Genomic DNA, 13,465 nt, shown 5'->3' on the forward strand with positions numbered 1-13,465 from the left:
TCAAGTATAAGCAGAAAGTAATTGGTGTGTGTGTGTGTGTGTGTTTTGAGTCATGTTCGTATTTGCAGTTTGTGGATACTGAGGGGATCTGTAGTGTAACTGAATGCATGTATTTTGTGTAATCATTTTTCCAGCTGATGTTTGTTGCATAACCTCAACTAAGTATCAAGTGTTTGGGTTTATCACAGTGACCTTTGTGTATTTACTGTATGTATCTATGTGTGTGCAGTTTATGAGTGTTTACCCTACTGTGTTAATATGCTGTTCATGGGCATTTGGGGATCTCTGTGGTGTTGCATTTTGTGTGAAGGAGACGCATGAACTGTAGATATCATATGCCATGTGTGCAAAAATTACAGTCTTCAGAACCGGTGGACACAGGTCTGGCAGACGTTTTTACTCCGTTTATTTTGACCCACCTCCAATTAAGTCATCCAACTCCCTGGGCCTCAGCTCCCACATTTATATAAAAGGAGGAGGGCTGGGGGTTTAGCTCAGTGGTTTCACCACCTACTGCGCAACTGCAAGGACCCGAGTTTGATCCCTGGTACAAAAAAAAAAATTTTTTTTTTAAATAAAAGGAGGCTATTACCTGTCATCCTATAACTATGTACCAACAGGGAGTCCATCTTTTAGGATGTTGTGAGTATGATAGATGAGAAGAGTAATTAGTCTGAAGTGCCCAGCATAGAGAGGTACAGTAGGCACTCAATAACTGATTTCCCTTTACTCGTGTGTGTGTGTGTGTGTGTGTGTGTATCTGTGTATGAGTCCAGGGAGTATCTGACCTGGACTTCTAGATGTCTACCCTCACTGTGCAGCCCCATTTTTACACTCCCACCCCAGGGTCCACAAACTGAGCTAGCAGAGTCACGGGATGGAGGAAGCAGGACTAGGATTCAAAGCGACTTCGGAGAAGCTTGAACTTAGATTTGTTGTACTTAGTGATGAGGTCCAGTTTGCTGTGACCCAGAGTCAGCCGTTTTTCATTCTCAGACAGATCATTGTTACCATTCTGATGGCCACCAGTGGGGCCCCTAGGAAGGACAGGCTCAGGTTCTTGCCTGGCCCCCTGCAGCTGATGGTACTTGGTGATGAGGTCCAGCTTGCTGTGGCCCAGAGTCAGCTGTTTCTCGTCCCCAGGGCCTCCTCCAGCCATTCGAGCAGTGCTTGGTCCTGGGAGACCAGTGGGCCCAGGCCCCTCATTCCCGAATGGGCCAAACTTGGTGATGAGGTCCAGCTGGCTATGGCCCAGCATCTGTCTTCGCTCATCTAGACCCTGCTTGCCAGGCCTGGCTGGGCAGTTGGCTTCAGCAGGCACTCTGGAGCTCTTACCCTTGGGGTCCTGTACCAGGAGGTCCAGCTGGGCATGGTGGTGGTTTGGGGACAGCCATCTGTCCTCCTGTCCTGGGGCTACATCACCATGTCTGAGGGCATCTGACTCAGGGGTAACTCCAGCATCCTGGGTCTGGGGCAGGAGGTCCAGCTGGCTATAGCTCTGGCTCAAGGACAGCCTCCTTTCTTCTGGGGCTTGCTCATTTGGCTGATGGGCACCTGAATTGGGGGTAACCCCAGGGTCAGGACCTCCCTCTCGGGCTCTAGGGAATGGGACTAGAAGGTCCAGCTGGCCATGGCTCTGACTCAGAGATGCCTTCTTCTCCTCTGTCATCTCCAAGGCTGTGCCAAGTATCTGGCGACTTCTTGGGGGACTGAGCTTCTGGCTTCCTGGAAGCCCATTCTCTGGGAGCCGGGACAGAACTGGGAATCCCCTGGGAAAGTGGAGGAGAGGGCGGGGGTGGGGGAGCAGAGGTGACCCCACTGCCTGGGTCAAAGGACTGGGGCTATTGTGGTTGAGGGCAGGGGAGGACTGGGACCATGGGAATGCTCCCAGCTTGCCCAGGTTGGCCCTGTAGGGCCCGTGAGGGGAGCTATGGTTAGGGTCTGACAGCTGTCGATGCAGGGAAGGCTGGCCACCACCTTCTCGATGGGCAGGGCCTGGGGGTGAGGACCCTATAGCCGTGTCACTACAGCCACCACCTCCTGGTAGAGCAAGGTAGGAAGAGCGGCCCGTGAGAGGTGAGCGTTTGATGCTGCAGAGACTGGTGCTAGAGGGTGAGGAGCATTCAGGGCTTGGGATGCCAGGCCCAAAGGCCAGGCCCACCGGGGGAGGACGTGGTACCCGGGGAGACAGTGAATCCTCAGTGCCACAAAAGCCTTCCACAGGCTGTGACTCAGCATACAGACAGCGGAACTCCCGATCAAAGTCTTCCACGATGCGGCCCCTCAGCTGCAGCACCATGCTGGTGTGGGCCTGGCTGCAAAGCCAAGTGAAGCTGGAGACAGAGGGTCTGGGTCAGGAGTGAAAAGTACAGGCCCAGGGGCTCAACAGGAATCACAACCAGGGAAGAGGGCTGGGGATTTAGCTCAGTGGTTCTGCCGCCTGCCTCACAACCAGGGAAGAGTGCTGGGAGGTGAATCAAGACTCCACCCCCATGAGGCTGGTAGTTCGGGGACAGAGGTCAATCTCCAGAGTCTGTGCTTGCCCTAGTCCTGCCTAGAGGACTTGGACACATGGCTGCCCTCTCGAGGCCTGAACTGGCCCACCTATAAAATGGACCAGGAACCACGTTCCTAAAGACCTTCTGTTTCCCATGTCCAGTAGTTACTTTCTATGCCAAGGGCATTCAAGTGATCCTTCCACTAGAGTGGGCTCTTCCTCTGCTGATTTCCTCCCACCGTAGCTCAACCCCTGAAGGGGAACTGGCATATGGCAGGTGCTTAAAATATGTTGGAAGAGATGAATAGATACATAGATGGCGGAAACAAAGATTCCCTTATCAGCCAATGGCACAATCCCAGATTCCTCTCCCTGTCACTTGCTCACCTGTAGCTGCCTGCGACCACCTGCTCACAGTCGATGATGATGAACTTCTCCAGAGCCTGCCCAGTGAAGCGGCGACCTGCCTTGCTGCAGTATGTGTCCCCACATGTGCTCCGCACACGCATGTTCTGGGCCAAGGGTGGAGGAATATTGGGGGGTTGACCTTAAGAGAGTGGAACTAAAGCCATGTCTATACTCTGATCCCAGCTACAAAGAACCTGGTTCCCCACTCCCAAGGACTCCCCGAGTGCTCATTGGCTACCAAATGGCTCTTCTGCCCTCCTGACTTCTCAGCCCTGGTTGCTGCCCTTGGCCCACACTAACCGGTAGGTGACCCCCATTGAGGTCCATCTTGTAGCACATCTCCAGGAAGTGCCTCAGGTGCTCCTCTGCCAGGAGCAGGTAGACAGGGACAGCACGCCTGCTTGAGGTCTCCATGAGGTCACACAGAAGCTCCATGTCAGTGAATACATCCATCACCACAGCCACCACCTGGGAAAGGAGGGGAGCTAAGCCTACCTGGGGCACTGTTCACATCCAGACTAGTCTGGGTTCCCAAGAAGAGTAGGGGACTGAAAGCCAGGAGGCCAGAGCCTGGGAGAACATCTGAACAGGATGGGCTTTTAGTGATGCCTACCTCAGGATTCTTTTTTGGTACCGGGGATCGAACTCGGGACCTTGGGCTTTCGAGGCAGGCACAGGAACCACTGAGCTAAATCCCCTACCCTACCTCAGGATTCTTAACCTGAGCATGGGGAGATTTGGCTGTTTTGAGCCCCTCATTTGAAAGTTTTGTATGCATTTTTCAGTGGACAGAGTATTTGTCATACCTGTGGATTAGCTGTGCTAGTCCAAAGTCCCACTCTATGTTGAGGCCTGGACCCTCATTCCTAGGCTAGTCTCTGGCCCAGCAGTAGATATCTGAGGCTCCCCTCTCAAGGGAGAGAACTGAAAGCCAGTTGTTGGATCGTCAGTGCCTTTGCCACACCTGCCTCAGTTTCCCTGCAAAGCTGCAAAGGCTTGATGTGACACCTTACACTCATGGAACCAAGTTTCATACTCAGTTGCCTAGAGCTTGTGCCTCCCATATAAATTGTTGCCTTGGAGAAGCACCTGAAATACCCCTGGCACACACCCCCCCCCCCAGTCCTCCAGCTGCCCCTTCTTCCCACTGCATGTATCTGCTGAGATTATCCCCTTCAGGGCAGAGACAAGAGGCAAAAGATACAGAGAGTCCAGCATTGCAGCTCTGGAGCCACACAGACCTGAATTCAAACCCAGACCCTGCCACTTCTGAGAGGTAGGGCCCAGGGCAAGTTGCTCACCTCCAGAACCTCAGCTTCCTTATCTGCTAAATGGAGATAATGATAGCTGCATCTCTGAGTTACAGGAAATTAAATGTGAAAATGCTAGACACAACAGAAGCTCAATAAGTGTGCCATTCCTGCTGCCTTCTTAATAAATGAGGACACTGGCCACAGGGAAAGGAAGTACTTCCCAAGGTCACTCAGGGAGTTAGTGACAGTCCAGCACAGTAGCCTGGTTCCTAGTCCAGGGCTGGAGGGGTCTAAATGGGGGCAAACAGGCAAGGCACTGGTGTGGGGGAGGTGCCCTAGTCCACTGCAGAGGCCTGGCCAGGAGTGAGGGGAACAAGGACAGGCAGGAAAGATCAAAGGGGGATGGTGATGACAGCAGCAGCAGCAGCCTCTAATAACCCTGTTCCTGATCCCAGTCTGGCCTGGCTCTCCCCTGCCTGGGGCACAGGCAGACTTGCTGGGAAGGCTAGGGAGGTACTGATCCTGACATCCTCATCTCTGCTGCAAGAGCCTAACCATACCTCAAATCCTGCAGGGAGTTATTGTGTCTACTCCCTTTCTCCCGAATACAAGCCAGGGTTCCAGGAGTGAAGCTACGTTGCTGTGTGGTTGGAGTCTTTCCACACGTGACCACTCCTATCTGCTCTCCTGATTCTCTTTCCCCTGAACCCAGCAACTTCCACTCCTCCCTGCTCCTTGGTGCACAGCTAAACACCTAGGCCTCAAGACCATTCTAAGGCTGACAAACCAGTGTCCCCTCCCCTCTTCAGGCCTAGCAGGAAACAGCACATCAGGACAAAGTACAGCTGGGAACAAGAGCCTGAATCAGGGACCTCCTTCTTGACCCTGAGGACCTCTCTGACCAAGTCTCAGCACTTCCCTGGCCTCAATTTCTTCCTCTAAATCAAAGGGATGGCTCAAATGTTCTCCAAGTTTGGGTCTTAGTTTGGGGGTCATAAGAGTTAGAATCTGATGAAAGCTGTGGACTCCCAAGAAACATGCATTTTTAGGGGTGTTGTGGAGTCCTAGAAGTCCATGCCCTGTTCTATGTTTATCCATAATGCTCTTGAAGACCAAGGGGTTACCAAGGGAAATAAAACACATGTCCGTCCTCTCACAGCTTGCTATCTCAGAGAAGCCGGAGTTTCTAGTTCCAATTCTGCACCTAAGTTGCTGTGTAGCCTTGAGCTGGTCCCTCTCCCTCCCTGGGTCTCAGTGTATACCTCTGTGAAGTGAATGCCTGAAGAGATGAAGCCCTTACCTTTCGAGCTTGGCTGAAGAGGAAACGAAGCAAGTCCTTGATGTTCTTGGCCTTGTCCCTCTGGAAGTGGGCCACGGCCTGGGTGGGGCTGAAGCCCGTGGCCTGTGGAACCTCAGGCCAGCCCAGGTCCAGGTCTGGAGGGTCTACATCAGAGGCCATGGGGAAGTAGCTGCCTGAGGTGACTTCAGAGAGCAGGCTGAGGCGGTCAGGCCCTGAGGCCTCTAGGCCCTGGGGCTCACTGAGCTCAGGACCCGCACGCACATGGCTGGTCATGTAGTCCACATCCAGGGCACTCAGGAAGGGCAGCTCATGCTCCTCAGAGATGACCTGCAGGTAGGCAGCCTCACCCCGTTCCAGGAGGGCATCGGTTGCCAGCCTAGCCGCCTCGCTGTGCTGCAGCACTAGGGGTGAGCTCTCCCGCCACCAGGACCGCTTCAGTTCCTCCACCCGGCCCCGCAGGGGCCCTGCCATTCCCTGGGTTCCTTCAGGCCCTAGGCCTCCGAATATGCCTGGCCACTTGGTTGTCTCACCGGCAGGCAGGCTCCATTGCCTGCACCTGAGTTGGCTGCAGCAGGAAGAAGATACTAGCTACACTGTCTCTCGCTGGCCCTCCCAGTGTGAGGCAGGGCCCCCAACTTGTCGCCACCCTAAGTCAGAGCTATGCTCCGCCCCATTGCCCCTGGCCTCTGGAACCTGTCAGGTCAGCCCCACCTGTCTGCCTGTGTTGGGACTCGCCTGCCTGGGAAGCCTCAGTGCCAGGCCTTTAGTGCACACTGCTGTCTCCCTCCCCTCCCCATCCCAGCAGTGCCACCCCATCCCACCAGGCTCCTAGCAAGTCTCCAACCCTGACCTTCTAGGGACCAATGGAGGCTGGAGACAGTTCAGAGGGGCTGAGCCTGCTCAGAGATGCGCACACCCACACTCCATGGTGGTGAATGACTCAGGACACCCAGAGAAAAGACATGAACGCACAGGCAGATAGACTTACTGACAGCTGACTGATGTGCAGACAAGAACCACAGGCTGATACATGCAGACCACATGTTTTTTTAAAAAAATTATAGTCACTTTTATTTTCTTAAAATTTTATTAGTACATGTTTGCGGTACATAGTGATTATATTCATCATGGGGAGGTGGTACATATATATAAAACACATCTTAATTCTTTTTACTTCCCCTTTCTTCCTTTCCCCCTGCCTCCATCTCTTGGTCAGACCACACATTTTCAGCTTTTTTGTTCTGTTTTGTTTTTTGAGACAGGGTCTCGTTACATAGTTCAGGCTGGCCTTGAACTCACTATGTAGCCGGAGCTAGCCTCAAACTTGTAGCAATTCTCCTGTTTCATCCTCCTGAGTGCTGGGATTACAGGAATGCCCCACCACACCCAGCCAGAGACCACACATTTTCCTTAAGCCCTGTCATGTGAACTGACCCAAAGCACCAATGTAGACACTGGCTATAACCCCAAACACCACCATGGCTACTGCATGTCTTGGCCCACATGTACACAGGCCCCAAACAAGAGCTGAACAGAGTGTCACACAAAACTGCCAAGGACATCAACACTGATCTGTCCCACCATCCGGGCCTCTGTCCTCTCATAATCACCTTGCTACTCCCCACCATCTCAATCTCAGAGCTCACGGGTCTCACCCACCCACCCTCATTCAGGCTCAGAGCCCACCTATCCTTCACAAAACTGGAATAGGAGCCCTCACCCTGGCCCCAAGAATGGCCTGGAAGTGTTAAAACACACATCCTCCGGACTCCACACACCCTGAGATTCAGAGCCAGACGGTCTGAGATGCTGTGGAGGTCTGGAGCTCCCCAAGGCAGTGGGGTGAGGCCCACTCGTGAGACATGCTATTCCAGAATTTGTGTTTCCAGCACTTCGATTCCAAGGAGACTCTTGGCCCAGTGGGAGCCAGTCCTCGGCCTTCTTCCCTCCTTTGGGCTGGATATTAAATGGTTAGAGTGCCAAAGGTTTCAGATAGAATGCAGCAAGGGCAGGAGGCAAATAGGGCAGGCATCTCTGTCCCAACAAAGGCCATAGTCCCAGAGTCCATGATCTGTCCTCAGGACAGGGGAGAAGCTTTGTTCTTGAGAAGGAGTCAGCAGGTGGCAGTTGCAGAGTGGGCCCAGGCCAAGCACAAGTGCTCACCACTTTTCTACAGGAGAGATGAGCCTTGATGAGGCTGGTAGAGACCAGAGACTTTAAAACCAGGCCTGGAACTGTGTTCAATACTGACTGTGATGGTGGCTTATCTAGTCTGTGATCATGTCCACAATGGGAGGAGAACAGAGCTTTGCCATGGTGGGGGGCTTAGAGGGGAAGGGCCCCAGGGGACATTGGGTAGCTATAGGTCAGGGGTTGAATGCCTGCCAGCCCAGCCCAGCCCAGGTGCGGTTACAGAAACTGGAGCCCAGTTCCTAGCAGGAGGCCCTTCCCTGGGGGCGGAGAAGCTACATGAGTAGCAGGGAGTTGGGTAAATAAAACTAGGCTGTGGGAGGTGATGAGCTTTGGGGGCAGCAGAGGTGGCAGGGCTCTCATTAGGGCCTTATCTCCAGATTTGATTGGAGGGGAGAAGGGAGAGCCAGGACCTTATCTGGGCTGGAGAAGAGCTCCCAAGAGGAAGGGAGGCATGTTTGTGTGTTGCTGTTAATTGTGTTTATTTCTAGGGTATGTATTTCTATCTCATGGTGCATATTTTTGGCTCTGTATCATTCATTGTAATAGTGGTGAAATGCACATAAAATTTACCATTTTAACCATTTTTAGGTGTACTTCAGTGTCATGAAGCACATTCATGCTGTTGTGCAGTCGTCATCACTGTTCACTTCCTGGGCTCTTTTTTTCATCTTGTAAGACTGAAACTCTATACCCATGAAACAACTCACCATTTCTCCTTCCCTACCCCACACCCCCGAAACCACCATTCCACTTTCTGTCTCTATGAATTTGCTTACTCTAGGAACCCCCTGTAAGTGGAATCATACAGCACTTTTCTTTTGGGGACTGGCGTATTTCACTTAGCAGAATGTCAAGTTTCTTCCATGTTGTAGCATGTTCTGTGGCTAATATTCCATTGTGTTTGGGTACAGTTTGTGTGTGGTACTGGGGATCTGACATGCTCTAGACAAGCACTCTACCACTGAGCTATATCCCCAGCCCTCTATGTACTGCATATTGCATATCCATTCATCCATTTACAGACCTGTGAGAGCTGCTTCCACCTTTTGGCTATTGTACACAATGCTACTTGAACATGGGTGTACAAATTTGGTTCTGTATTTTTCTTTTCTTATTTGGTTCTGTTTTTGTATACTTCCCTCCATGCCCAAGTTTGTACTAAATTCTATTTTTGTATGTTAAGTAAAAAAATTCCAAGCCAGGCATGGTGGCACATGCCTGTAATCCCAGTGCTCAGAGGCTGAGTCAGGAGGATTGCTGCAGGTTTGAGGCCAGCCTGGGCTACATAGTGAGACCCTGTCTCAGAAAACAAATCTGGATATTTTTCAGCAGCCGGCCAAGTTGGTGCACGCCTGTAAGGCCAGCACTTAGGAGGTTGAGGCAGGAGGATTCCTGCAAGTTTGAGGCTAGCCTGGGTTACACAGCGATTTCAAGCTGAGTTCAGCCTGAACTACATCGTGAAACCTTGTCTCAAAAAAACAAAAAAATTCCATTTTTATTTGTAAGTAAAAAAAAATCACTGAATACTGGCAGTTTCTTATGGTTTAACTAAATATGTATGTACTACATATAACTACCTGTGCATGTACATATATGTATGTACTACCTGTGATTTTTGTGTGCCTGCTTGGCTGTCTTTATTATCTGGCCACATGCCAGTGTGTATACATACATATGTGTGTGTGTGTGTGCGCACACACGTGCGTGCGTGTGTGAAGATCTATTTGTGTGCTGAGTGTGGGCAGTGGGGTATCCTTGACTCAAAGCCTGGATTTTGGTATTGGATGTCAGTACAGGGGGCTGAGTTGAAAGGGGCAGGAGTGGGAGGACTGAGTTGAAGAGAAAGGTCCCAGGAATCCCTGACATCCTAATGATAACAGGGTGGACATCAAATCCAGCCCCGATCCCTGTGGGCTGGGTGGGTAAAGGGTCAGAAGAGGGTAGACAGCCCTTGGGGTGCTGCCCCAGGGTGATGGAAGCCACACAGACGGACCCAAGCCCAGCCCCTGGCTGCAGCGTGTAGTGCACAGGCCCCTTAATGACTGTTATTAAGAGGAAGGAAAATATTTTCCTGTTCAGAAGCTATGTCAGGCGCCTGCCTATCATTGCTCAGCCTTCCTGGGGGCCACTTAGCCTTGTCTGTTGTCTCTCCCAGGCAAGTGGCACCCGGGCAGTTGACTCGTGTGGGGGAGGAGGGGACACAGGCTGGCTTTGGCCTCCAGTGGCGGGCTGCTCTGATGCTAGTACTGCCACACACCTTCACTGTGGCACCTCTGGCCTAGGAGACAAGAGTCCTAGTGGAAGAGCAGCCAGAGTGTTCCCAAATGCCTTGAATCAAGGCAGAGCCACCTAGAAGCTGGAAAGACAAGGGAATAAGTGGTAAGGAGTCCCAGAGGCTGGCTTGAGCTGGGTAGTAAAGCTGAGGAAAGTTCCAGGCATGCCAACTGGCCAGGATACCCTGGAAGGTGCATGGAAAGGTGCTGCCAGGAAGGTCACTAGAGCTACCTTCTGAGGAGCCCTGAGGGCCTTGTTAAAGATGACTGCATGGAGGTTGGGAAGATTCCAGAACAGTATTTTAGGGTAAACTTAAGAAGCAGCCCTCAGGGAGAACTGCCCAAAGTACAGTACCAGCCTTTCAGGAGCAACCAATGGGGCAACTCACTGTCCCCTGAGCACTACACATGTCCTCAGGAGGCCCTTACTGCATTCTGAGTTATCTCATCCTGACTTTCCAGGGCTGTGGTTGTGCCACTGGACTGAGACCCCCTGGTTGGAGCCATGGTGAACTGAACTTCTCAGAGTCACAGGAGCTTAATCTCTAAAATGGGGCCAACAGCACCTCCTTCACCAGGCTGTTGTGAGAAATGCACTAGTCTGCATCAGGTGCTTGACTGAGGGCAGTCAGAGTAGCTCAGTTTGTGCTGAATTGCAGAGCTTTTCGGGCATGAACGGGCAATGGCTCAGTGAAGGCCCAAATACAGATGAAGCAGTAACCACAAGAGCTCTTGCTCAGTCCCCTTCTCCTCGACCAGGGTTGGCCCTGAAGGGCCCCTCCCTTTCTCCCTCCCTTCCTCCCTCCCTCCCATATGCAAAGATAGCACATTCTCCATCCACATCTACATAGTAAACTTACAGAAAGGATTCTCCATTCATAAAGGAGAAGTCTGCCCTTGTCAGTAATATTGGCAAAGGCATCATATTTATTGTTTTGTTGTGGTCACGCTAGGGATTGTACCCAGGGTTTTGTGGATGCTAAGCAAGCACTCTACTACTGAGCTATGTCCCCAGCCCAAAGCCACTGGCTTTGATGTCCATCTGTCTCTTGTGTCATCTCAGACTGTTCTTGACTTGAGAGGGGAACAGAAGAGATATTATCTGCTGACCCCTTAAGCCCTATTTTCATAGCTACCTCTCCTTGCCCATCCTGTTCCCCTTCCTTCTAACCATCCAATCCACCCAAAATAGACTTGATGGCTACTTTACACCAGCACTGGGAGCTTAAAGATGAGTAAGAGTTCATTTCTGCCCTGGAGGAACTCAGTTTAGTGGCGAAGGCAGACTCATAAATAATTATAAACCACAGATTAAAAGCTGAAGTATAAACTAAGTGCTTGGAGTGTAGAGCTCATGACTCATTCTAGAACCTTAGAGGAACCATGTTCCCAACCCACAACCCCTCAGCCCTCTCTCAGATGGGGGCCTGAGAGGTGAAAGAGCTTTTCTGGATGCAAGGAGAGGGAAAAAAGAGAAAGAGGAGCAGATTAGCTGACAGGCCAGGACTGTGAAACCAGGAGTGGGGCCCCTCAGGACTCAGCTTGTCTAAGGGTGACTGGGCAGGAGGTTTCCAAGCGCCTTTTGGCTCTGACATGGTAGTCTGTTACTGCTGACATAACAGCAGTGCTTGGATGTGCCTTTCGTGGAGACTCCTCTTCCAGGGTCTCCAGCTTCTTTTCTCTCCCCAGAGGGAAGGGGGACTCTTGATCTGGGCAGAATCTGGGTCCCAGACTCAGTAACATGGCTCAGGAGAGGTCTCTGGAAGCCACAGAAAGCCCTTGATGGGTGGTTAGCACCAGGGCAGCAGTGAGTGGGGGAGAGGTCTTGGCCAGAGGCCTGAGATCTATCCTATCCCTAAGACCAAATCTGGTTGGGGTGGACAAGGCATGATGGACACAGTGGGGAGATAACTGAAAGTGGGCAGGACTAGGGCAGCAATACAAGAGGGCTGTTCCCAAGGGTAGCGTTCAAACCCTTTGGGGCTACCCCTTCCCTGCCAGCACCCTGCCCTCCCACTGCACCCTAGTGGCCAACAGACTAGATTTCCTAGGCATCGACACCAGCTGGCATGAGGTCTCCTTTTATTCCTAGGTTCACCCTGGGAATCCCTTGTACCCCATCTGTCCTCCTAATCTCTCGTTTCAGAAAATGGTTCCCTCATCCCTACCAAGGCCAGGCCATGTTCTCAAGACCAGGCTTCCTTTCCATGGGGATCTGATTACAAGAATCCTTAACATTTACAGAAGTTTCCTACTTTGTTAAGTGCTTTACATTTCAGAGTTCTCCCTCCTTCACACACATCTTGAGAACTTACTTGAAAATCCCTGAGTTTTCACCTGTTCTCCTAATTCCTGTCTTTTTCTTCATTCTTTTCACTTAGTACCTCCCAAGATACCAATAGATAACACTCCCACATTCCGCCTTTGTAACCCTTTAAAGCCTGTATTCTCTCAACATTTGTGTTCCTGGAATATATAGTAAAACTCTTAGGCCTCCCGGGGTCACTCCCTGGCCCGGCCCCTTCTCTAAAGGAAGTCACTCCGAGAGTCCTCCTGGACACTCTCCCACCCATTCCTGGCTTCCTCTCCAGATTCCGCCTTCTGTGTGGCTTCCTGCTGTCCCTACCACCTCCTGTAAGTGCTCTGGCTTCCCAGCTGGCCTCCCCTCACCTCCGGGAACCCATCCAGTCTCAGGATTGCATTTATCCTTTTTATACCCCAACAGGGGCAGTCCCAATTGCCCCAACATACATCTCTCCCCTGTGCCCTCACTCTCCCAGGGCATCTCTACTGCTCAAAGTCCACCTCCTACCAGCCTGGCTCCTCATACAGATTGCTCAAGGTGCATCCAAAGCAGTGGGGGGCTCAGACTTGCTTCTGTCCAGGGTTACCTTGCAACAGTGAGTGGTGTCTTCTCAGTGGACCCGTTTCCTTATCCCCTGGTGGGCAGCATTCTCTGCCCTGCCTAGTCACACAGGGAGGGCTGTGATAATCACTCAGAGCAACATGAAGATTCTTCTTTTCCAGCTTGTCTTGTTCTAGACAGCACCATCTCCAGCTCAAGAGAGCTCTGAGACTGCTCCCTTCTTCAGGTGCCTTGGCAGCTGGACTCCCTTCCTGGCTGGGCCAGTCATGCTGGGCAGTGCTGTGCCGTCTGCTCCTGTCTGCCGCAGTCCAACAGAGAGTGCACGGTGGCTCCGTGTTGCCTATCAGGTGATGCAGTATCCAGGCTACCTTAGACTCATGACCCCTTGGTGTCCGAACTGTTCCTTCCCTTAGCAGCAGCCAACCCTACTGGCCCACTTGAGTCTGAAAAGCTTCAAGTTCCATGCCTTCACCAGGGAGCTCCTCACTTCCTGTTTTTATTTCCACCTCCCTAAGCTTTGCCCATTCTGTGTCCTGACACTCTTGAAGGCTTTTGTGATTCCTAACCCTCTTGTGGTGATTTTTCCAGTTTGTTGTGCATGTGCAATGGATTATTGCCACAGGTTTCTTTCCACTTCTTAACTACAGCATAACTGCCCCTTCTTCTATCTAGAAC

General features: G+C 51.7%; 1 protein-coding gene across 1 annotated transcript; it reads right to left on the minus strand.

Moving 5' to 3' along the window:
• Nucleotides 1–389: 389 nt before the first annotated feature.
• Nucleotides 390–6,140, minus strand: Sack1c (scaffolding CK1 anchoring protein C). Its single transcript, XM_021246850.2, has 4 exons — nucleotides 5,459–6,140; nucleotides 3,206–3,373; nucleotides 2,885–3,009; nucleotides 390–2,333 (listed from the first exon to the last, which is right to left on the minus strand). Exons 1-4 carry the CDS (start codon nucleotides 5,927–5,929, stop codon nucleotides 893–895), a joined length of 2,205 nt encoding a protein of 734 aa, XP_021102509.1. The 5' UTR covers nucleotides 5,930–6,140; the 3' UTR covers nucleotides 390–892.
• Between the last annotated feature and the right edge of the window lie 7,325 nt (nucleotides 6,141–13,465).

The sequence above is a fragment of the Heterocephalus glaber genome, unplaced genomic scaffold (assembly GCF_053883595.1).
Source record: "Heterocephalus glaber isolate CG9 unplaced genomic scaffold, H.glaber_assembly_v1.0 deba00001532, whole genome shotgun sequence".
Lineage (NCBI taxonomy): Eukaryota > Metazoa > Chordata > Mammalia > Rodentia > Bathyergidae > Heterocephalus > Heterocephalus glaber.